The sequence below is a fragment of the Heterodontus francisci genome, chromosome 6, assembly GCF_036365525.1.
Source record: "Heterodontus francisci isolate sHetFra1 chromosome 6, sHetFra1.hap1, whole genome shotgun sequence".
NCBI classification, from domain to species: domain Eukaryota; kingdom Metazoa; phylum Chordata; class Chondrichthyes; order Heterodontiformes; family Heterodontidae; genus Heterodontus; species Heterodontus francisci.
In genome coordinates, this window is record NC_090376.1 from 11,603,797 (window position 1) to 11,630,126 (window position 26,330).

The 26,330-nt window shown below is 43.8% G+C and overlaps 1 protein-coding gene across 8 annotated transcripts in view; it reads right to left on the reverse strand.

Annotated features, from left to right (window-relative positions):
- Positions 1-26,330, reverse strand: part of gdpd4a (glycerophosphodiester phosphodiesterase domain containing 4a) — a 69,336-nt gene that overhangs the window by 28,896 nt on the left and 14,110 nt on the right. For 3 of the 8 annotated variants that reach the window (XM_068032778.1, XM_068032776.1, XM_068032779.1), the window contains exons 2-7: positions 22,195-22,403; positions 13,589-13,692; positions 9,388-9,475; positions 7,434-7,493; positions 6,149-6,247; positions 2,798-2,891 (exon numbers count right to left, since the gene is read on the reverse strand). In XM_068032778.1, the coding sequence (XP_067888879.1) occupies positions 2,798-2,891; positions 6,149-6,247; positions 7,434-7,493; positions 9,388-9,475; positions 13,589-13,692; positions 22,195-22,377 (628 nt within the window). In that variant the 5' untranslated portion in view covers positions 22,378-22,403. Of the gene's footprint in view, positions 1-2,797; positions 2,892-6,148; positions 6,248-7,433; positions 7,494-9,387; positions 9,476-13,588; positions 13,693-22,194; positions 22,404-26,330 lie in introns of those variants that run through there. The other 5 variants (XM_068032772.1, XM_068032777.1, XM_068032774.1 and 2 more) reach the window with 4 other exon arrangements.

Consider the following 26,330-nt stretch of genomic DNA (forward strand, 5'->3'; position numbering starts at 1 on the left):
TTAACACTTGCTTTGGCAGCAACCTGTTTGACTAATGGTGTTACATATGAACAGCTTGTTGGCACATAGTTGCTGGCAATATACTTCAAGTTCAGTCACACATTAAGATAGCTCATCCAGAAGGTGCAGTTTGCAAAATGATGGTTTTAATAAAGGACTGAGATTTAGGAACTCAAAGATAAGAACATTAATGTTTTTAGCAACAGGCAAAGGTCAATAAAAGTCTTTTTACTTTATGATAGATCAACCTCCATTTCTTCCAACTCACCATACTCCTCCATTGCTTCTATGCAGTTGGAAATATATCACCGAACATTCATCGTCACTGGGTTAAACTCCAGGAACCCCTCATCTAACAGCAGCACCTTGGCCGAACATTACCTTCTAAGGGGCATCTAGCTAATAAATGCCAGCCTTACCAGTGATGCCCATATCCTGAGAATATATATATATTTTTTAAATGGGATTAAGTGGATAGTTCTTTCAGAAAGCTCACACAGTGTGATGGGTCTCCTGTGTTGTAAAATTCAATGTTATCTCAGATTATATAATTTGTCCATCTAATTCTATATAATAAGTGGAAAGTCAGTCACAGTCACATGTCTCTACTTCACTTATAGCTTACTTGCCATCAGGACTATTGTATTACAGGGACACAATGGCTGGGCTTTCTCTCCGCTATCCCAACCCTAAATCAGAAGGTGAAGCCGTTCTTTTTATTGTTCATTCATGGGATGTGGGCGCCGCTGGCAAGGCTAGTATTTGTTGCGGCGGTGAGCCGCCTTCTTGAGCTGCTACAGTCAGTGTAGTTAAGGTGCTCCAATGGTGCAGTTAGGTTGGGAGGTACTGTTTATTGAATGAGATATTAAACTGAGGCCCTGCTCTCTCAGGTTAATGTAAAAGATTCGATAGCAGTGCACGGGTGATCTCCCAGTGGCCTGAACAATTGTTATCACTCAACCAACAACACTAAAGAAAAATTATCTGGTCATATTTTTAGCCGCTATTTCAATTTAGAGTCAAGCAAGTTCATGTTCTAGACCACAATGGGGGGGGGGAGGGGAGGGGAGGGGGGCGGTGGTCTGTGACCAACTTACAGAGAGAGCAGTGATCCTGCACTCAACAGAAGGGCTGCGGGGCATACAGAACAGATGGCTACTAAGAATGGACCAGTCAATTGTTGGTGCGTTAGTGTGTTGCAATGCTATTTGCCTGTTACCTCAGGGGAAAATATTTAAAAATAAAACAAGGGGAAGAGAAAAGCCTATTTTAATAATAAATAGGCCTTTAAAACCCAGGCTTGGCATTGTATAACCTTTTGAGTCAGTTCATCTGTTCTACTTTCTGGGTACTGATCTATAATAGGAGCCTAGTTAGGCCTACCCCGTCTTTCTCATTAATTTAAAATAGTGTCAATAAAAAGAATGGATTACCCACAACAGAAGCTGGTAAAAGAAATACTTTAAACTTAAAACAAGACCTGTTTACCTGTTTATCTGATAGTTAGTCTCAGCATCCCAGAGATCATCTGTTCAAGTCATACCTTTTCAAGGTAAATTCAGTAAATTCAAATTGAATTCAATAAACTTAGTACTTAGTGGACTTGCATCAGAAAATGGCCATGGCCTTAGAGAGGGTGCTGAGGAGATTTACTAGGATGGTACCAGGGATGAAGAACTTTAGATGCACAGGGAGATTAGAGAAGCTGGAATTGCTCTCCTTTCGAACAGAGAAGGTTAATAAGAGCATAAGAAACAGGAGCAGGAGCAGGAGTAGGACATATGGCCCCTCGGGTCGGCTCCACCATTCAATAAGATCATGGTCGAATTTCTACATCAACTCCACTTTTCCGCCCTATCACCACATCCCTTGAGTCTCTTTGTGCCCAAAAATGTATCAATCTCAGTCTTGAATATACTCAACGACTGAGCATCCTTTCTCTGGTAGAGAATTCCAAAGATTCACAACAGATGCCAACTGACAGTCTGGCGCAATCAAACATCATTGCTGAGGTCAATGTAACTGCCACCTATTAAAGTCTAGCGTGTCACATTTCTTTTATTCTTTCACGGGATGTGGGCGTCGCTGGCAAGGCCAGCATTTGTTGCCCATCCCGAATTGCCCTTGAACTGAGAGGCTTGCTAGACCATTTCAGAGAGCAGTTAAGAGTCAACCACATTGCTGTGGGTCTGGAGTCACATGTAGGCCAGACCAGATAAGAACAGCAGATTTCCTTCCCAAAAGGGCATCAGTGAACCAGATGGGTTTTTTTAAAATGAAAATTGATCATAGCGGCTTGGCACCATTACAGACAGTAGCTTTCAATTCCAGATTTTTAAAAAATTAATAATTGAATTTAAATTCAAACACATGTCTCCATGACATTAGCCTGGGCCTCTGGATTACTAGTCCAGTGATATTACCATGACGCCACCGTCTCCCCAGAATTAGTTGCCTTTTTTACAGCATCAAGTATAAAGTTCGCACGCTGTTCACCCCACCACCCCCGCCGAATGCAGCATGGCAGTCAGGAAATGTTAATTCAGTTCAAAAAAATCTGGAAATAAAAAGCTGATATCAGTAAAAGTGTTGTAAAAATTGTCCGTCACCAACGTGCTTGGTTCTTAACTGCATTGGTTGCACCAGATTGTGAGAGGGAACTGCAGTAGTTTAGGAAAAGGGCCCACAACCAGCTCCTCAGGGCAACTGGAGACGGGCAATAAACGCCCACATCACGAGCCTGAATATTCAATAAAATAGTTCTACCAGGATAAAACAGCCCAATTGGCCATCTCACCTTTTTTATTGGTCCTGGCAAAGTGTTGAGCCACTGGCCAGGAAAGCACTGTCATGGCCGCCAAAGCTCCAATGTGCAGGTATGGAGCTGTAACCTACAAAAATATTAAAAAGCAAAAACAAACATTAAAAGCAATGGTAAATAATATCCACAAACACTTCGAGCAGTGCCTCATAAATCAATGATTTTCCCTCAGCTCCCTTTTCTCTGCCAAATTGCTTCTGCACTGAAGGCATTGACTCCTTGCCGGGAGGAGCACTCAACAACACATTTTTGGCAGCTCGCAAAAAATTCTTTATCAAACTTGCCAATCGTCAATATAAAGGGTTTCCTCTCCCAACGTTAACGCAACATGAGATCTGTAACACCATTCCCTTAAGGAACTTTCCTTCTGAGGCTTCAATCAAGGGTCAGTGGATAGTAATCTCACCTGTGAGTCAGAAGGCTGTGAGTTGACAGTCCCACTCCAGAGATTAGATCACAAAATCTAGGCTGACACTCCAGTGTAATACTGAGGGAATGCTGCACTGTCTGGGTGAGACGCTAAACCGAGTGTCCTCTCGGGCGAATGTAAAAGATCTCACGGGCACTATTTCAAAGAGGGGCAGGGGAGTTCTCCCTGGTGTCCTGCCCAATATTTATCCCTCAATCAACATCACTAAAACAGCATATCCGGTCATTATCTCATTGCTGTGCGTGGGAGCTTCCTGTGTGCAAATTGGCTGTGGCGTTTCCTACACTACAACAGTGACTCCACTTCAAAAGTACTTCACTGGCTGTAAAGCACTTTGTGACGTCCTGAGTTTGCGAAAGGTGCTATAAAATGCAAGTCTTTCTGAAGTGATTGTTTTGAAGGCACATTGTATGAGAATATTTTAATGAAGTTCAGACCAGTTCCTGTCGAGCTGGGTGAATGACATAAAACCGATTAAATTCAGCACTAATCTCACTCAAACATAAGATGATTTACGGGAATGCAGAAAAATGGTACATTAAATTAAAAAGGGATAAATTTCTGGAGTTGAATCTCAGTCACACTGGTGTCACTCCTGCCTTTGTGCGATAGTGTGTAGTATGGGCGATAGAGAGTTGGCAGCTGATTTTACATCTCGCCATTGACTTCATGAGAGATCAGGATGGGATACTGACTCACTATCCCATTCTACACTATCGCACAAAGTCAGGATTGACCCTAAGGCTGCAGTAAAATGCAAGCAGCTTTACATCTGACCTGCAAATGTTGTTCAGAATGGAAGATATTGCCCAGAGTTAACATCTCACACCTTGAATTCAGACAAAATGTTTTTATAAAAATCAGGATTACTGAATAACATGTCAACTTCCTCAACAGCAGTGCTCTGATCCTTCAGCACTTTCTGAACTCCTCTGAAACCCTCATTCATGTTGTAGTAGTTGTTGTGGCACAGCTCAGGCGTTGCAGATAAAGTCTAGGACTCCATATTAGGGTAACTAATAACTCTATTATATATACATTACCATTTACACTCTCCTCAAGACTCCTCAGCTCACATCCTTCATCTTGCTACTTCTTTCTTCCAAAGCCCATTACCATATGACTATTACATCATCATGTCTACAGTGGGAGGCGTGGCTCTCACTGTCTCCAACATTAACCCTTACATGTCCTAATACTACAATTCATACTTTTGTTATCTCTAGCTTTGACTATTCCAATGTTCTCCTGGCTGGCCTCTCATCTTACACCCAGCATAAAGTTGAGCTCATCCAAAACTCTGCTGTTCATGTCTTAACTCGCACCAGGTTCTGTTCACCCGCCACCCCAGGCCTCACTGACCTACATTTGTTCCCAGTGCAGCAACGCATTGATTTTAACATTTTCATCTTTGTTTTTAAATCCTTACCTGGCCTTACCCCTCCCTATCTCTAGCCTTCTCCAGCTCTATAACCCTCTCTGCGCTCATCTAACTGTGGCATCTTGTTCATCCCCAATTTTAACCATTGGCACTGTGCCTTCAGCTGCCTAGGTCTTAAACTCTGGAATTTCCTCCCTAAACCTCTCGGCCTTTCTATCTCTCTCTTCTCCATTAAGATGCTCCTTAAAACCTACCTCTTTGACCAAGCTTTTGGTCACCCTAATATATCTTTATGTGGCTCGGTGTCAAATTGTGTTTGACGCTACTGTGAAGCACCTTAGGATGTTTTATTATGTTAAAGGGGATTAAAGGTTAGCACTGCAGCCTCACAGCTCCAGCGACCTGGGTTCAATTCTGGGTACTGCCTGTGCAGAGTTTGCAAGTTCTCCCTGTGACCGCGAGGGTTTTCGCCGGGTGCTCTGGTTTCCTCCCACCACCAAAGACTTGCAGGTGATAGGTAAATTGGCCATTGTAAATTGCCCCTAGTATAGGTAGGTGGTAGGGAATATGGGCTTACTGTAGGGTTAGTATAAATGAGTGGTTCATGGTCGGCACAGACTCGGTGGGCCGAAGGGCCTGTTTCAGTGCTGTATCTCTAAATAAATAAATACATGTTGCTGTTGTTTCAATTCCTGGTTTGTCACAAAACATGGAGTGAGCTGAACAGAGGATAACGAAATGGCTGTGTTTGCTACAAAACATGGGGCTGGATTTTCCCGGAGCACCTTCAGCTCAAAAATGATTTGCCCTGTAAGTTGCTGGATGTGTGAGCTGATAACAGTGTAGTAAGGGAAACAGGGCATCTGGGACCTTAGAGAATGTTGGGACCAACAGTCTATCTCCTTAACCAATGAGATTTAAGGATTGAGAAAGAAACAGAGGAACGACACAGAAGGAAATGGGGTGAATTAGAGTCAAGTTGGGTAGAGAAAGAGAAATAATGTGAGGAAATGAAAGATTGGATAAATAGGGGAAAAAGAGAAAGGAAAAGTACGAATAACATTTTAAAATTTAACGTTTTAAAAATCTTTAAGATCAATTTGCCAGCTGCAGGAATGAGACTCGAAAGTTTAAATTGTTCAGTTTCTGGGCCAAAGAGGTTGATTGATTGTATTAAAATTGATCATGTCTCTATTAATTAGCAGACTTAACTTTCTGTGCTGAGTTTAATGGTGAATTAAAGTGCAAATTCTGCAAGTTCTTGAAAATAACGGGGACGTGGAGACTGAGATGCCGATCGTGTGAGGCAAATGACCAGCAAGTGCTGGCGATTTGCAGCTCACAGTGTATCTTCCCTGAACTGGTTGCTGATTTGCGTATTAATAACCGAGTGCATCGTGAAGGCAACGTTACCTTTCAGGCCCGTAGAGTGGAGTTTGCTGAAACATCCACCGAGATGTAAAGAAAGGATGGAATCACTGGTGGGTAGAGAGCTGAAAGGAGACCGGTCACCCACCTGAAATGAGAGGGCGAAGGTATTCCACTCCTCATGCCACTCATTGTACAAGAAGCCGATAGCGACAGCAGAAACACCCAGTACCACAACAATTCCAATCTGAGAGGAAGAGAAAGATGAGCTAATGCATGTGGATTGCAACTCACGTCAATGCACCTGACCAAAATTCAACTTTTCGTAGCATCGTAGCACAGAAGGAGGCCATCCGGCCTGTCATGCCTACGCAGGCTCTTTAACGGAACAACCCAATTTAGTTCCACATCCCAGCATTTTCCCCAAAACCATATAATATAGTCCTCTTCAAGTGCCTGTCCAATTGCCTTTTGAAAGTTCCTACAGAATCTGATTCCACCACCCACTCAGCTCCTGCGTTCCAGATCTTAATATCCTGAAAAAAGTTCTCCTAGCTTCCCCTCTCGTTCTTTTGCCAATTATTTTAAACCTGTGACCTTTGGTTACTGATCCATTTGCCAGGAGAAAGTTTGCTCTATCAAAAAGTCTCATCACCTTGAATATCTCCATTAGGTCTCTCCTTAACCTTCTCTGCTCTATGGAGAACAATCCCAGCTTCTCCAATCTCTCCACATAACCTAAGCCCCTCATCTCTGATACCCTGCTGGTAAATCTCCTCTGTACCCTCCCTCCAGGGCCTTGAGATTCTTCCTAAACTCGGCTGCAGGATTTCTGAGGACAGAACTCAAGCAAGACATTGATTTCCTCAATAAATGTGACATTGAGTTCCTCAACAAATGTTAGTGACTTGCACTGATTGAGAAACGAGAGTGACTAACATAGAATTACACAGAACCTACAGCACAGAAACTAGCCATTTGGCCCAACTCGTCTATGCCAGTGTTTATACTCCATGCAAGCCACCTAGAGAAATGTTGTAATTAAATTGATTAAAATTTTAAAACAAGTAAAAAAAAACCTCTATTTTAAAATTCTTATCCTTGTTTTCAAATGTTTGCAAATGGCTGCACACCCTCCCCTGTCCTGCCACTATCTGTAATCTCCTTTAGCCCTGCAACCCCTGCTAAATTCCCTGTGCTCTGTCAATTCTGATCTCTTAAGCATTCCCAATTTCTGCCTTAGAACGTTTTGTTATGTTAAGGGTGCTATATAAATGCAAGTTGCTGTTGCTGTAGTAGTAGACAACTCTAATTGCAGCTTCTCACCCTACTCCAACCCCGCATGTTGCCCCCCGACCACATCCGTCCATTCCCTTCTCCCTCACGTATGCTACAGACTGAGAACGACTGAGAATTATGAAGAGGCTGCGCACCTTGTGCCCCCAGAATAGGTACAGACGCTGGCCTTCGCTTAGCAAACATATTGCCAGAACCTGCAAAACACAAAGTGCAGATTTCACAGCTTCTAACCATTGTAGATACCACTGAACTAGTTCACACAGAAACCGTACAGTCCAACCCTCATTGTGAAAAGAAAAAAGACCTTCGCTTACACCTTTCACAGACAGTCAAATACTTTTATTGAGGTGTAGTTACTGTTGTAATGTGGGAACCTCAGCAGCCAATTTGTGCACAGCAAGCTCCCACAAGCAGCAATGTGATAAAGACCAGATAATCCATATCTCAGTGACATTGTTTAGGGATAATGTTGGCTAGGGCACTGGGAGAATTCACCTGCTCTTTGAAATAATGCTGGGGGAGGACCTTCACCACAGGTACTGCAGCAGTTCAAGAAGGTGGCTCACCACCACCTTATCGAGGGTAATTCGGGATGGGCAATAAATGCTGGCCCAGCCAGCGACGTCCACATTCCATGAAAGAATAAATTTTAAAAAGTACTTAATTGGCTGTAAACAGCTATGGGACATCCTGAGGTTTTAAAAGGTGCTATATAAATCCAAGTTCCTTTTTTTAAAATCACCTGATCCTTCCTGGTTTATCATTTCTTCTCTCTACAGTTGTCCACCATGGCACTGTCCTGCGATATACCCTTGCCCATTTCACCTGGGCTTCTTGTTGTTAACCAAAGCATCTGCACAGTTCTAATATGATGCATTATGCAACTGGCACATTCATTTTCATGCCCTCTAAACTCACTATATTTTTAACAAAGGTATTTTAAGAAACCTGTCCTCTGCATTGTTAGTGGGGAATACTTAGCATTTTTGGAAAGGGCTGTATGGTATTTATTAATTTTTGTCTCCCTATTTGAAGGAAATAAACTTGCAGGGCTACGGGGATCAAGTGGGAGAGTGGGACTAACTGGATTGCTCTTGAGAGCCGGCATGGACTCGATGGGCTGAATGGCCTCCTTCTATGCGTTAATGATTCTACGATTCTATTTCTCAATAAGTCTGTGTAATGTTACGTCATGTTATCACTGCCCTCCATTGTTTAGCTGAACCAATGGGTTAGGCAGCTTTGAGAAAACATCAATCTATAAGGAACAGAGCATAAACTGTGAGGTTTCTGATTGCAAACTGCAATCCTGAGAAACAGTTCAAAGCAGTAAGCGTGCCAGTCACATGGGTTGGCTCTTTCTCACTTCCACTTATTTCCCTCTCTTAGAATCATACAGAAGGAGGCCATTTGGCCAATCATCCTTGTGCAAGCCCTTTGAAATGTTTATCCATTTAATCCCACTTCTCGCTGCTGTTTCCCCATAGCCCTGCAGACTTTACTCCTTTTCAAGTATTTATACAATTCCCTTTTGAAAGTTACAATCGAATCTGCTTCCACCGCCCTTTCAGGCAGCACGTTCCAGATCATAATTCACTGCGTAAAATCATTCTTATCTCGTAGTGGTTCTTTTGTTAATAATCTTGAATCTGTGCCCGCTGGTGGAAACAGTTTCTCCCTATCTACTTTATTGAAACCCTTCATGATTTTCAACACCTCTATTAAATCAACCTTTAACTTTCTATGCTCTAAGGAGAACAATCTCCCCACATAACTCATCCCTTCTCCTATTTCTCATAAAACCCCTCTGCAGCCTCTCCAAAGCCTTGATATTCTTCCTAAACAGTGCGGTGCCCAGAATTGAACACAATACTCCAACCAGGGGCCTAACCAGTGATTTATAACGATTTAGCTTAACTTCCTTGCTTTCTCTGTCTCCATTTTTCTATGTTTCTCCGTCGCACTTCAGGAGACAGTTCACTCGACCCTCTTCACCTGCATCGCTCAAATGCTCGCTGTGCAGTGTCTTTACTAGCTCAGTCATTAAGGGAGGCCTACCAGTTAGGCCGAGATGCACAGTTCACTTACCAGTAGGATTGCGATGTAAGTAAAAAGTGTCGCTGTCACACCAAGAACTACGGCCGACCAAGGAATCCATTTGCCACTATAGAAATTCCTAGGGAGGGAAAGAAAAATAAGTCTTTACACTTGTAATACTGCTGCAAACATTTAGATCATTGAATCATACAGCACTGAAGGAGGCCATTCGACCCATTGTGGCCTCTGCCAGCTCTCTGAAAAAGCTATCCAATTACTACCACTCCCCCCACTCTTCCCACACAGCCCTGAAAATATTTCCTTTTCAAATATATATCCAATTCCCTTTAGAAAGTTATATTGAATCAGCTTCCAATGCTCTTTCTGGCAGCAAATTCTTTTGCCAATTACTGTAAGTCTGTGTCCTCTGGTTACTGGATCTCCTGCCAGTGGAAAGTTTCTCCCTATCTACTCTATCAAAGACTTTTATACTTTTGAGCACCTCTATCAAATCTCTCCCTAATTTTCTTTGCTTTAAGGAGAACAATCCCAGCTTCTCCAGTCTTGCCACATAACTGAAGACCCTCAATCCCTAGTATCATTCTGGAAAATCTCCTCCACACCCTTTCCAAGTCCTTGATATCCCTCCTAAAGTGTGATAGCCAGAATTGGACACAATACTCCAGCTGAGGCCTAAGGCATGATTTATAAAGTTTTACCATAAGTTCCTTGTTTCTGTGCTCTGTGCCTCCACTTATAAAGCCAAGGATCTTGCATGCTTTTTTAAGTTAACAAGAACATAAGAAATAGGAGCAGGAGTAGGCCATTTTGCCCCTCAAGCCTGCTCCACCATTTAATAAGATCATGGTTGATCTGATTGGGGCCTTAACTCTGCTTTCCTGCCTACCCTCAGCACCCACTCTCCCTCCCCCTGCCATAACTCTTGACTCCCTGGTAGATCAAAAATCTGTCTAACTCAGCCTTGAATATATTCAATGACCCAGCCTCCACTGCTCTCTGGGGAAGAGAATTCCAAAGATTAGTGATCCTCTGAGAGAAGAAATTCCTCTTCATCTCTGTCTTAAAAGGGAGACCTTTTATTTTGAAACTGTGCCCCCTAGTTCTAAATACCCCCACAAGGGGAAACATCCTCTCAGCATCAACCCTGTTAAGCCCCCTCAGAACTTTATGTTTCAATAACATCACCTCTCATTCTTCTAAACTCCAGTGAGTATAGGCCCAATCTGCTCAACCTTTCCTCATAAGACAACCCTTCATCCCGTGAATCAGCCTAGTGAACCTTCTCTGAACTGCTTCCAATGCAAGTATATCCCTCCTTAAATAAGGAGACCAAAACTGTACGCAGTATACTAGGTGCAATCTCACCAATGCCCTGTACAGTTGTAACAAGACTTCACTACTTTTATACTCCATTCCCCCTTGCAATAAATGGCAACATTCAATTTGCCTTCCTAATTACTTGCTGTACCTGCATGCTAATTTTTTTGTGATTCATGTACAGGGACATCCAGATTCCACTGTACCACAGCATTCTGCAGTCTCTCTCCATGTAAATATTCTGCTTTTCTATTCTTCCCGCCAAAGTGGACAACCTCACATTTTCTCGCATTATGCTCCATCTGCCAAATTTTTGCCCACTTACTTAACCTATCTATAACCCTGTGCAGACACTTTGTGTCCTCCTCACAACCTGCTTTCCTACCTATCTTTGTATCGTCAGCAAATTTGGCTACAACTCAATCCCTTCATCCATCTCATTAATATAGACTGTAAATAGTTGAGGTCCCAGCACTGATCCCTGTGGCACTCCACTAGTTACAGTTTGCAACTTGAAGATGCCCCATTTATCCCGACTCTCTGTTTCCTGTTAGCTAATCCTCTATCCATGCTAATATTTCACCTCCAACACCATGAGCTTGTGTCGTAACCTTTTATGTGGCACCTTAACGAAATGCCTTCTGGAAATCCAAATACACCAGATCTACTGGTTCCCCTTTTATCCACCCTGCTTGTTACATCCTCAAAGAACTCTAATAAATTTGTCAAACACAACTTCCCTTTCATAAAACCATGTTGACCCTGCCTGATTGTATTATGATTTTCTAAGTGTCCTTAATAATGGATTCCAGCATTTTCACAATGACAGATGTTAGGCCTGTAGTTTCCTGCTTTCTGTCACCCCACACCCACCCAGAGGTTTACATTTGTGGTTTTCCAATCTGCTGGGACCTTTCCAGATCTAGGAAGATTACAACCAATGCATCGTTTATCTTATTTATTCATGGGATGTGGGCATCGCTGGCTAGACCAACATTTATTGCCCATCCCTATTTGCCCTTGAACTGAGTGTCTTGCTAGTCCATTTCAGAGGGCATTTAAGAGTCAACCACATTGTTGTGGGTCTGGAGTCACATGTAGGCCAGCAGATTTCCTTCCCTCAAGGATATTAGTAAGCCAGATGGGTTTTTACAACAATCGATAATGGTTTCATGGTCACCACTAGACTAGCTTTAATTCCAGATTTTTATGAATTGAATTCAAATTCCACATCTGCTGTGGTGGGATTCAAACCCATGTCCCCAGAGCATTAGCCTGGGGCACTAGATTGCTAGTCTAGTGACATGACCACTACACCACTGCCTCCCACCACTATGCCACCACCTCCCCAGTCACTTCTAAGACCCTCAGATGCAGGCCATTAGGTCCAGGGGACTTGTCAACCTTTAGTCCCATAGGTTTTCCTAGTACATTTTCTCCGGTGATAGTGATTGTTTTAAGCTCGTCCTTCCCTTTTGCCTCTCGATTTTCTGCTATTCTTGGAATGCTCTTTGTGTCTTTTACTATGAAGAAAGATACAAAATATTTGTTCAAAGTCTCTGCAATTTCCTTTTTTCCCATTATTAATTCCTCTGTCTCATTCTCTAAGGGACCAATACCTACTTTATCTACTCTCTGCCTTTTGGCTTTCACTATCTATTTTTCTATTTCTTGCTAGTTTACTCTCATACTCTAATTTCTCCCTCTTTATTATTTTTTTTGTCATCCTCTGCCAGTTTATAAATGTTTCCCAATCTTCTAGCCTACCACTAGTCTTTGCAGCATTGTACAAGTCAATAAGCCTGTTAAAGACATACAAAGTTTCACTTCCATGAAATGGTTTAATAATGCCATTATCAGAAAAATATTTATCAGTGACTGGTATTTCTGTGCTCAGCAGCCCAATTTTTTATCCAAGCATATACTTTATTCATAAAATTTGTAAAAAATATATTAAATAATAATTCAAATTTGACATTAAATAAAGTGCAATACAGATCAATTTCTTTCAATACAGTACATGAGTTGCCTCTCTACACTTGACATTTCAGCTTTACATTACACATCAACTATTCTTTGATGAATACAGCCCAAGAGGTTTTACACAGTTTCCAGCCCCTCGGTATGCTATAGCGGGAGGGCCTTAAACAGTGGCCTTTCCTCCTTGAGCCTTCTATTTTTTATCCATTCGGATGAAGGGCACAGAACCAGAGCGTTGCAATAGCATGCTATAACATGGAGGAGTGCAAATAGAGAGTTTAAATGAGGACTGAAAGCTGCTAATGGCTCTCTTAACCATCAGTGTTTCAGGATCAATATTCGAGCAATAACCTAGGCCTGACAATTCAACAATCAGGAACTTTCATCGTGTACATTAGGTTTTCCTCTATTCTAATCGCATTTAGCTTTGCTCATTGTGAAGTTATTGGATTCCATCCACTCTCACATCAACCATTCTCTATTGCTAGAGAGCAGTGAGGGCCTTAGTTTAACATCTCATCTGAAAGACAGCACATCCTAGCAGTGCAGTACTTCAGTACTGGCGTGTCAGCCTAGATGTTGTACTCAAGTCTCTAGAGTTGGATCGGAACCCATAGCCTCCTAGCTCAGAGGTGAGAGCGTTACCCACTGAACCACAGCTAACACTGCTGACCTGTACGGGTGAGTTGAAAACTCAGCCCATTATCAACAGCCAAATCCAAGATGGCAGATTCACAGCAAGTGCCGCCAGGGGCAAACCACTGACCTTTGCCAATGGCACTTTGCAGTTGGTGACACCAGTGAACAACCATCCCAGCGGCTCTGAGACCATTGCTGCTCGGAGATTGGATTATAGGATTGCTGTAGCCCCAATTCCCGAAAAGAAAAGTAGCTATCCCACGCCACAAAGTGTTCAAGAAGGCCGCAGACTCACCAATCAAAATCATTGTAGTCATTCCTTGCTTCACCCCAAAAGTAGAGAAGCACAAATGCCAGGCCAAAGGTCGCCACCAGGATTCCAAAGCAGAACAATTCAAACTGGAGGTAGACGGAATAGCAATGGAAGGAAATTAGAAAACTATAGAATCGTACAACATAGAAGGAGGCCCTTCAGCCCTTCGTGCCTGTGCTGGCTCTTTGAAACAGCTATCTAATTAATCCTACTTGCTCCTGATCTTTCCCCACAGCCCTGCAAATTTTTCTTTTTCAGGTATATATCCAATTCCTTTTTGAAAATTACTATTGAATCTGCTTCCACCGCCCATTCAGGCAGTACCTTCCAGATCGTAATAATTCTCATCTCCCTTCTGGTTCTTATGCAAATTATCTTAACTCTGTGACGTCTGATTACCAACCCTCCTTCCTGTGCAGTTTCATGCTATCAACTCCAAAAAAAACCTTCCTAAATTTGAACGCGTCCATTAAATCTCCCCTTAACCTTCTCTGCTCTTTGAGTACAATCCCAGCTTCTCTAGTCTCTCCACACAGCTACGTTAGACCTGGAGTCAGTTAATTGATTTTAAATACAAAGTCTGTAAATGTATGGGCTGAGGATTTGCAGATAATTTGCAAAGCAGATGCAGCTTAAAGTCACTTTGCTCTGACAGAAACTAGTTGAGCAGGTAGCCGTGATACTTAGTGCCAAGCTGGTCTCGGGCGTTCAGTTGCCAGGTCATACAATTTCCTCATCCAATTCTCATCTCAATACTCATCAGCATCTATTTTGCAGCAACAGTAACAGTTGAGAACACTGGCTGATATCAGCACCTATCATCTCCATCCTTCCCCTCACTAGGGTTGCCAACAGTGGTTGCGTGTATTCCTGGAGGTTTCATCATATGAACTCATGTTTCAAACTGCCCGCCCCCACAATCCCACCATTGGTCCGGTGTCAGTGAAACAGACATTTCCCCACCCTGCATTAACAATGTTTCCATAACCATTAAATTAAAATATTCTAAAGAAAATTTAAAAAACACAAATTGTTTTAAAGCCACTACAATTTATTTCCTAGAGTTTGCTCCCAGCAGTGTCCTGGAGTTTAATCTTCAATTCCTCTGGTTAGGCCTCAACTGGAGTATTGCATCCAGTTCCGGTTACCACACTTTAGCAAGGATGAGGATCCTTGAGAGGGTGCAGAGGAGATTTACCAGAATGGTTCCAGGGATAGGGAATTTCAGTTACAAGGTTAGTTTGGAAAAGCTGGGGTCGTTCTCCCTGGAGAAAAGGAGATCGAGGGAGATTTGTTCGAGGTGTACAAGATAATAACAGGCTTAGATAATTTAGACAAGGAAAACCTGTTCCTATTAGTTGATGGTACAAGGACTAGGGGACACAGATTGAAAGTTTTGGGCAAAAGATGCAGGGGGAAAATGTGAGGAAGAACTTTTTTACGCAGTGAGTGGTAATGACCTGGAACTCGCTGCCCACGAGGGTGGTGGAAGCGGAGAGATTGAATGATTTCAAAAGGAAATTAGGTGAGCACTTGAAGGAAATAAACTTGCAGGGTAACCGGGATCAAGTGGCGGAGTGGAACTGACTGGATTGCTCTGCAGAGATCTGGCATGGACTCAATGGGCTGAATGGCCTCCTTCTATGCTGTAAATGACTCTATGACTCCTGGAGACTCCAGCCTACTCCTGGACGGTTGGAATTTTAGTGTGACTTTCCCAGCATGAATGTATAAGAATAGTCTCGGATAAGGAAAACCCATTTCTCGAAAGACGAACGTGTGTTTCTAAGACTCAGATTTTCCAAGCTGATCATCTAACTGCACTTTGAAGACACCTGTTTACTTTAAACCTATTGCCCTTCCTATCATTTGGTACCACTGGGTTTAGGAATTCCATCGAAAACCTATTTCAAATATACTTTTCACTAATTTAAATTTATGTCCTCTACCCTTACAGGCCTGACATACTGTTAAATTATGGCCGAGAAATTTGATCACACATTTTCTCCAGCATACAACAACTTGCATTTATATAGCACTTTGAACATAGTAAAAAATCCCAAGGTGCCTCACAGGAGCAGTATCAAACAAAACTAATCACCAGAACACATGAGGAGATATTTGGACACGTAACTAAAACCTTCATAAAGGATAGTTTTGAGGAGCTTTGTAAAGGATATAAGATTATTAGTTTACAAAGAAGTTATTAACCAGGATACTAATTGTTAAAATTTAGCTATTATAAACTAACAACTAACTTATTATCATAAACTAACATTTAGCTTTATTAAAACCCTTTTTTGCAGTATGGTAACGTGGGAAAACTTAGAAAATAGGGCACAGTATAGACAAGATATCAAGGTAGAGGGATTCTGGGAGATTGTCAAGTTTTAAAATGCTTACTTGCAAAAATAAATAGTGAGATCTTGAGAGCAGACAGTAAAAACAGCTTCTGTGAGAACAAAATGTAGATTTGTCTTGCAATGACATAATGGACCACAAAAAGAAAAAGCATTGAGATAAAGTAGTTAACACAAAGGGGTATTAGCTACATAAATCCAAAAGGTTAGCAACAGCCAAAGAGTTATCCTTGATTGGTTAAGAAAGGTATCCTTTAACATAAGCCGAATCACTGATTGGGGAAAGAGAGGGTTAATTGCTGGCAGACAGGATAAAAGAAGCCTTGACTGTGACCCTGTATGGTAGAGAATCTGTGAACAACAATGAGAGCAAGAGAGAGAGAGAGAGAGTGAAACGAGAGGGAGAGAGCGAGAGAGAGAGAGAGAGGGAGAGAGAGAGAGAGAGAGCGAGAGGGAGCGAGAGAGAGAGAGAGCGAGAGGGAAAGAGAGAGAGAGCGAGAGAGAGAGCGAAAGCGAGAGAGGAAGAGAGGTAATATCTGTATTAGACTGTTAATCATTGAGTTTGTGACTATGAACAAAGAACAAAGAACAGTACAGCACAGGAACAGGCCATTCGGCCCTCCATGCCTGTGCCTATCATGATGCCTGCCTGCCTAAACTAAAACCTTCTGCACTTCCGGGGACCGTATCCCTCTATTCCCATTCTATTCGTGTATTTGTCAAGATGCCTCTTAAACGTCGCTGTAGTACCTGCTTCCACCACCTCCCCCGGCAGCAAGTTCCAGGCACTCACCACCCTCTGTGTAAAGAATTTGCCTCGCACATCCCCTCTAAACCTTGCCCCTCGCACCTTAAACCTATGTCCCCCAGTAACTGACTCTTCCACCCTGGGAAAAATCTTCTGACTATCCACTCTGTCCATGCCGCTCATAACTTTGTAAACCTCTATCATGTCGCCCCTCCACCTCCGTCGTTCCAGTGAAAACAATCCGAGTTTATCCAACCTCTCCTCATAGCTAATGCCCTCCAGACCAGGCAACATCCTGGTAAACCTCTTCTGTACCCTCTCCAAAGCCTCCACGTCCTTCTGGTAGTGTGGCGACCAGAATTGCACGCAATATTCTCAGTGTGGCCTAACTAAAGTTCTGTACAGCAGCAGCATGACTTGCCAATTTTTATACTCTATGCTCCGACCGATGAAGGTAAGCATGCCATATGCCTTGTTGACTACCTTATCCACCTGCGTTGCCACTTTCAGTGACCTGTGGACCTGTACGCCCAGATCTCTCTGCCTGTCAATACTCCTAAGGGTTCTGCAATTTTCTGTATACCTCCCACCTGTATTAGATCTTCCAAAATGCATTACCTCACATTTGTCCGGATTAAACTCCATCTGCCATTTCTCTGCCCAAGTCTCCAACCGATCTATATCCTGCTGTATCCTCTGACAATCCTCATCACTATCCGCAACTCCACCAAACTTTGTGTCGTCCGCAAACTTACTAATCAGACCAGCTGAAAACTTACTAAACTTGTCCTTAGTATTATCTAAATAACGTCAATTCACAACAAGCTTTGTGCTGCTAAGTCTGTTCCCACCTTAGAAAGGGGTATAAACCACCCCTATCTATCTAATTTTACAAGGCCGAGAGAGAGGCAGAGAGGTTTAGGGAGGCAATTCCAGAGCTTCGGGCCTTGGCAGCTGAAGGTGCGGCCACCAATGGTGAAGCGATTAAAATCGGGAATGCGCAAGAAGCCAGAATTGGAAGAGTGCAGATATCTTGGAGGGTTGTAGGGATACAGGAGGTTTTAGAGATAGAAAGGAGTGAGGCCATTGAGGCATTTGGAAACAAGGCAGGCAGTGTCTGTGCACTCATTCCATACAGGGTTAATAGGAGAGGAATAGCTATTTAGAGAATCCAGAAGGAAAAGGAAAGTGATTTTAAAGGTAGAGTTAAGCTAGTTAAAAGTAAATGCTGACAAGGTCATGATAATATGGTAAGCATTGCATTGAACTGTGTGGACTGAATTGAAGTATTTAAAGACAAGCTGGATATTTCCTTGCAAACATAGGGTTGTGATGGAAGATGGTAAACGGGCTAGGGGTACAGAATAGCCAGGAATGGAGAAACAGGCCTGAGGGGCTGAATGGCCTACTCCTGTTCTATTGAGCTCCACATGCTTCGAACAGTGAATTGCCTGAGTTACGTCATTTTATATGACATTAGACAGACAGAATAATGTGAATTTAAAATCGACTCTGTGGATCCATGGCTGAGATATTGTGAACCTCCACAAACCCATTCAAGGTGCGAATATAGCAGAGCGGGACCTGCCTTCCATCAGCCGCTTTGGTCACCCTGGACTCTGCCCAAAAATCCAAAGGACGAGGGGTTTCATTTAGATATATGGAGTGAATGTCAGGCACCTGTCAGAGGCTCCTTCCTTCTTTACTGCCTGAAACCCCAGCTGCCCATCAGTCCAGTGCCACTCCAAGAATATAGAGTCTGAATCCCTTAACAGGATGAAATGACCACCTACTTCTACCCATTCCCCACTTCCCGCTGTCCTCACTCCCCACCTCCCGCTGTCCCCACTCCCCACTTCCTGCTGTCCCCACTCCCCAGCTCACGCTGTCCCCACTCCCCACTTCCCGCTGTCCCCACTCCCCACCTCCCGCTGTCCCCACTCCCCACTTCCCGCTGTCCCCACTCCCCACTGTCCCCACTCCCCACCTCACGCTGTCCCCACTCCCCACGTCACGCTGTCCCCACTCCCCACCTCACGCTGTCCCCACTCCCACCTCCCGCTGTCCCCACTCCCCACCTCCCGCTGTCCCCACTCCCCACCTCCCGCTGTCCCCATTCCCCACCTCCCGCTGTCCCCATTCCCCACTTCCCGCTGTCCCCACTCCCCACCTCCCGCTGTCCCCACTCCCCACTTCCCGCTGTCCCCACTGCCCGCTGTCCCCACTCCCCACCTCCCGCTGTCCCCACTCCCCACTTCCCACTGTCCCCACTCCCCACTTCCCGCTGTCCCCACTCCCCACCTCCCATTGTCCCCACTCCCCACCTCCCATTGTCCCCACTCCCCACTTCCCGCTGTCCCCACTCCCCACTTCCCGCTGTCCCCACTCCCCACCTCCCATTGTCCCCACTCTCCACTTCCCGCTGTCCCCACTCCCCACTTCCCGCTGTCCCCACTTCCCGCTGTCCCCACTTCCCGCTGTCCCCACTCCCCACCTAAAGGGAATGTTGGGCCAGCGTGACAATGATTTGTAGCTTTGTATCAAGAATGGAGAGGCAGCATTGTAGTTTAGCATCTCATGTCAAGAACAGCCTTTCCAACAATCCAACACTCCCTCAGTTAGCTCCCCTTTTCCTCTGATCCCATCATTCGTAACTGTGCCTTCAGATGGCTGGGATTCCCTCCCTAAAGCCCACGACTCGCCTCCATTCACTCTTTGACCAAGTCTTGGGTCACCATCCTATTCTTTCCTTCTTTGATTGGATATCCATTTTTCATCGTTATTGTCAAACTAGCTGATGGACTCGAGTCTTGGCACATGGATCATGTGTTGGGAGCTGTGTGATGGAGGCGTGTTTACCTTGTAGGGAGGGAGGAAAACATTAGCAGCTGTTCAGCTGTAAACTGCCTCCAGTAAGCAAATACTCTAGTTAATTATAACCCAAGTCAAGATAGTCAGGCAAACAATTTCCACAAGTGCAGCAGGCGCATGGGAAAGCCACCACCTTCAGGTTCACTTCTGAGTCACACACCATCCTGACTTGGAAATATATCTCACGGTTCTTTCATTGTCACTGGGTCAAAATCCGTGAACTCCCTCCCTAACAATACTCTGGGTTATCCCACACCACAGGGACTGCAACGGTTCCAGAAGGCGGCTCACAACCACCTTCCCTTGAATGAATATTAAAAATCATTAACGTTGTGAGGGTGGGAGAAGACATTACTGGATATGTTCTGGCTTCACTTGGGTAGATAAGAGCAAGGACTGAGCTGGAAAATAGAGAAGCATCTGAGGAGGAGGAGGTCAACCGTGTCAAAGGTCACAGAGACATTCAAAAAGGATAGTGCACCATGATAGACTAAATATAACCAGACAGCAATCAATAAAATTCTGCTATGGCTTGATTAAGAGAGAAATACAGTAGCATATTGATTGGGGGAGCATCAAAAAGAGCAGTAACACCAGGTTGTTTATTCAGAGGCAATGAAATTGTTTAACCAGTGATAGCAAACAATCACCTAGGCTGAGTTCTGCCTTTAACGACACAGGGATAAAGGTGGTAATCACTTCTGCAATGGATGAAAGGTACCAACTTTATAGCAGGATATCTAATCTATATTCACTCTCACAACTGAATAGTGCAGCAAACCTATTTCTGTCACCTGCACTTCTACAGAATAAACAGCCAGAGCTAAAATGAACCAGACAATGGCACAAATGGACTAGGGGCCACAGATTTAAGGTTTTGGGTAAGGCGATGCAGCGGGGAAGTGAGGAAGAACATTTTTTAGACAGTGAGTGGTGATGACCTGGCACTCGCTGCCTACGAGGGTGGTGGAAGCAGAGTCAATTAAAGATTTAAAAAGGAAATTGGATGGGCACTTGAACTAAATAAATTTGCAGGGCGACAGGGATAGAGTGGAGGAATGGGACTGACTGGATTGCTCCATGCAGAGCCAGCATAGATTTGATGGGCTGAATGGCCTTCTTCTGTGCCATAAATGACTCTATGACTCTAAATGTTAAAGGATAGAAGAATGGAACACAGAGGTCAGTCTCCTGAGGCAGGAACAAATTCAAAGCACCTTATAAGCCAGCCATTCCAGAATGATTGGCAACTGCAGCCATCTTGTATTTAAAGGGACAGCACATAGTTTACATCACACTTAGAGGCCATAACAGGATGTCCCCATCCCTTAAATGAATTAGTAAAAGGACGTATACTCATTTTTTTGATATGCCAACAAAACTCACCAAGTCATATGTTGTGTCACATTACCCACTTACAGAACTCAACTTGGGGGAATGACTAGCTGGGGTTTTCTTCATAGAATCCAAAATTTCCAGAACATTTTTACATTCCAGCCAAAACATTCTGACACGTTCTAAAGTTTCAAGAACTGAAGTTTGATGAAATAGCTTTTACCAAAAATGGAGATTAAAAGTGACTGAAACAAAATGGTGCATTACAAGAACTTGAAAGGTTGTTGTACCTTCATGAGAATGACGATCCACAACACTTTATAACAGGAACAATAAAAAAGGAATGACCTTGAGAAAAGTTTAAGCGAGATGACTGAAAATTTAGTTGTAATTGACCTTCATTTGACAAGGAAATGCAAATCAGGAAATAAATTCTTTCAAACAAGTGCAGCTCGTATTTTTGGTTGGATCAATACACAAGATATCACAATTACAGACTGGGTGGACCAGAGGGTGTTTACCTGTCAACCATTGTTCGTACGTTTGCCCTTGTCTTAACTCGCACCAAGTCCCATTCCCCTATTACCCTATGTTCACTGACCTACACCGTCTTCCGGTTAAGATTTTAAATACTCATCCTCATTTTCAAACCTCTCCATGGCCTTGCTTCTCCCTATCTCTGTAATTTCCTCCAGCCCCACAACCCTCTGAGATCTCTGCGCTTCTCTAATTCTGGCTTCTTGAGGGCCTCTGATTTTAATCACTCCACTATTGGTGTCCGTGCCTTCAAGTGCCTAAGCTTGAAGATCTGGAATACCCTCCCACACATCTCTTCCTCTCTAACTCTCTTTCCCCCTTTAAGACACTCCTTCAAGCCTACTTCTTTGAACAAGCTTTTGGTAATATCTCCTTATGTGACTCAGTGTCAAACTTTGTTTCATTAATGCTCCTGTGAAGCGCCTTGGGAAGGTTTTATTATTAAAGGCGCTATATAAATATAAGCAGTTGTTGTGAAATCAGCAGTGAGAACTGGCTTTAATCATCCTACAATTTTCTCTAAAGGAAACGATACGTGATCCAAAAAGGTCTCAGAACTCAAAGCTGAAATTTGGTGCACTGGGGAGGGAGAGGAGAGTGGGGTGCAGACTCTGGATGACTTACATGGGAACAGGAGTATGCCATTCAGCCCCTCAAGTCTGTTCCCCAATCCAAGACTTCCAACCATCATGCCTACTGGAGTAAGCCATTGCCAGTGCAGAATGGTGAGTCCTTACCTTGCTGCAGCAGAATTCCCCTGGCAGGATTCGGGTGCGTTGGTAGCGTTTCCACTGGCAACCGTACAGCCCCGCCAGGCAAGAGAGGAAAGGCTGGTACTCATAACGTTGGAGCAACCGCCTGCGCACTATCTGGAGCTTCCCCAGCTTGATCTTGGTGAGCTGGATTGGAGTGCTGCCCATTTGGCACAGGTCAGGCCTTTCCTACTCTGCAAAGACAGAAGAGCGATGAACAGAAAGACTTGCATTTCCAAAGCTCGTTTCACAACCTCAGGGCACCCCAAAGCACTTTACAGCCAATGATGTACTTTTGAAGTGTAGTCAATGTTATAATGATGTTGGTTGTGCGATAAATATTTGCCTGGACACCAGGGGGAATTCCCTTGTTCTTCTTTGAAATAGTGTCATGAGATCTTTAACATCCACCTGACCAGGCAGACAGGGCCTCGCTTTAATATCCCATTTGAAAGATGGCACCTCTGCCAGTGCAGCACTCCCTCAGTATTGGGAGCATCAGGCTAGATTTTTGTGCCCAAGTATCTCAGACGATGAACCCATGACCTTCTGACTCAGAGGCCAGGGTGCTACAAATTGAGCCACAGCTGACATCGAACTAGAACCCCCTGAGCATCCTTACTTCTGGATCGGAGGTATGGGTCCCCAGGGTCTAAGCTGTCCTCCCAGACCTGCCCAAGAAGCCATTCTTCCCATGTGATTTTGGCCAGTGAATCATCAATGGTGAGGAGGAGTCAGAGTCAAGCCCCTTGCTGACCTCACCTCACTTCCCAGTAAAAGGTGTTCTGGAGCGGAAACCCTTGCTGATTTTCTCTCCTCCTAAGCATTGAGGTTAATTATTGTACACCCTCCCTTACAGCCCTACCCGAGTGGCCCAGTACTGAGTCCCTAACCCAGCACAGACTGCAGATCAAACCCCGGACCTCCTTGGGCTGGAGAGCTCAGTGTTAGAGCGGGCACTGTACTTATCAAATCTCAACTCTGCTAGGGTCATTGTAACCCTGGGTGATGGTGTACAGACGCTATCAAATTGTTCACCCATTAAAGGCCACCACAGCCCGCCTTCCCTTTTCACTGAAGTCAATGATAGGGAAATTCAGACAAGGAATTCACAGTGGTGCAGTGGTTAGCACCACAGCCTCACAGCTCCAGAAACCCGGGTTCAATTCTGGGTACTGCCTGTGTGGAGTTTGCAAGTTCTCCCTGTGTCTGCGTGGGGTTCCTCCGGGTGCTCCGGTTTCCTCCCACATGCCAAAGACTTGCTGGCTGATAGGTTAATTGGCCATTATAAATTGTCTCTAGTATAGGTAGGTGGTAGGGAAATATAGGGACAGGTGGGGATGTGGTAGGAATATGGGATAAGTGTAGGATTAGTATAAATGGGTGGTTGATGGTCGGCACAGACTCGGTGAGCCGAAGGGCCTGTTTCAGTGCTGTATCTCTAAAAAAAAAATTAGCAGTTTCACACCATTACCCAAAGTTAATATTACCCAAAGTTAATATTACCCTATATCTTTCTTGAACAGCAGAGAACTATGATATTAACAACACCAACAACTTGCATTTATATAGCACCTTTAACGTTGTAAATTGTTCCAAGGTGCTTCACAGGAGTGTTACCAATCAAAATGGATACAGCCATACAAGGAAATATTAGGACAGGTGGTCAAAAGCTTGGTCAAAGAGAGAGAGGTTTTAAGGAGCATCTTAAAAGAGCAGCGAGAGAGGCAGAGAGGCGAAGGGAATTCCAGAGCTTTGGGCCGACGGGCTGAAAACACGGCCGTTAATGCTGGGACGGTAGTGACCACTGGAGTGTTCTCAGTGTCCATTTTAAGAAAAGCAAATAAAGTTGGCTGCCTAGATTGTGCTGCGTAGGTTGATTCAGTCTGTGTAACAACTGTGCACCTTGTCTGGTCTGAGAACCTGGTCTCACACTAGATCACTATCCATTGAGCTCTGCTGCAAATAGTATGTGGATGTACTGTGAGATCAGCATTGAGTTCAACTCCATGACTGTACGGACTGGACCCTCACTCCATATTACACAGGGGCACCTTCCAACATTAAAAAATGTCCCCATCAAGTTTTAATACTTCACGTAGTTGGAATTAAGACAGAATGAAGACCAATCTCGGAGGGTAATGTCCCTCTGATTTATTTGAATTGCTTTTCCAGATGTGGATAAAATTGTTACTATGAAAGTCCTTAGCTATCATCTCTCCTCATCTTTCCATATTAAGTGGAGCACTCCTTGTTCTAGTACTCCCCAAGCCTGTTCACCATTCCTTCTTCTAGCACTGTGTTATATACAAACACACAAAGATAATGGACATGAAAAGACCAGCTGGTCCATCAATCCTGAACCACATGCTTGAATAATTAAACACTTCCTCTCCCACCCACCCCTCTCATCCCCATCTCCCAACAATCATGTGACCTTCTGGGAGAGGCAAAAGAAAAACAGGAAGGCGGAAAGACATAAAAAGATAAGAAATAGGATCTGGAGCCTGCTCCACCATTCTATACAATCATGCCTGATATTTGACCTCAATTCCACATTACTGCTAAATTCCCATATCCCTATATTCCTTTCGAGTCCAAAACTCTATCGATCTCAGCCTTGCATCCACAGCTCTCTGGGGTAGAGAATTCCAAAGATGCACAACCCTCTGAGTGAAGAAATTTCTCCTCATCTCAATCCTAAATGGCCCTTCCCTTATCCTGAGACTATGCCCCCTAGTTCTAGATTCTCCAGCCAGGGGAAACAGCCTTTCAGCACCTATTCTGTCAAGCCATCTCAGAATCTTATATGTTTCACTGAGATTACCTCACATTCTTCTAAACTTCAGATAATATAGGCTCATTCTACTCAAACTCTCCCCCATTGGATAACACTCCCAACCTCGGAATCAATCTAGTGAACCTTCATTGCACCCCTCTCCAAGGCAAGTATATTCTTCCTTAGTTATGGAGACCAAATCTGTATACAATACTCCAGGTATGGTGTAATCAAGTCCTGCACAATTGCTGCAAGACTTCCTTGTTCTCATATTCCAATTCCTTTGCAATAAAGGCCAACACGCCAATTACCTTCCTAACTGCTTGTTGTACCGGCATGTTAACTTTCTGAGTTTCTTGTACAACAGCACCCATATCCCTTCGAACACCAACATTTAATAGTTTCTCACTATTTAAAAATATTCTGTTTTGCTATTCCTCCTACCACACTTCCCCACATCAAGCTCTATCTGCCCCTTTCCTGCCCACTCATTTAACCTGTCCATAATCCCTTTGCAGATTATCTGCATCCTCCTTACAAATTACTTGCATTTATATAGTGCCTTTCCGACCTCAGGATGTCTCAAAGCACTTTACAGCCAATTAAGTACTTTTGAAGTGTGGTCACCGCTCTAATGCGGGAAACGGGGTGTCCAATTTGCGCACAGCAAGCTTCCATAACAGCAATGTGATAACCCAGGATCACAAAGGGAAAACTGGGAACTCTTTCTCCAACCTCCTCTCTCCGTTTCTGGGATGTAAAGTACTAACTTGGCTCAGCTGTTAATGTTCTCACCTCCAGGTCAGAAAGTGGTGGGTTCAGACCCGACTCCTGTGCATCACTGTCAGAGAACTTGCTCTTTGAATGAGATATAAAACACAAGAATCTATTTGCCTGTTTCTGTCATTCAGGTGGATGTTAATGATCCAATTGCATTATACAAGGAACAGTAAACTCTCCGGGTATCCTGTATAACATTTCTAAAGCAACCAAAACACAGAGTAACTGGCCATTCATCTCATTTGCTGTCTGTGGAGCCTTGCTGCTGTCCAATGCTGTCACATTTACTTACACAACAGTAACAGCACTTCAAAGCGAATACATTAGAAATGAGATGATTTTGGATGTTTGAGATGTTTGAAGAGAGTGTTCTGTATAAATAAATGTCCTTTTTTCTCTATGTACAATACTGCAAATGATGAATCTCCATCAGTGAGCAATGTCAGTCGTGACTCAGTCAGTAGCATTCTCATCTCTGAGTCACAGAGACTTAAGCACAGAAAGGTCTAGGCTAATGTTCCAGTGCTGGGGCTGTACTATTGGAGGTGCCATCATTCTGGGT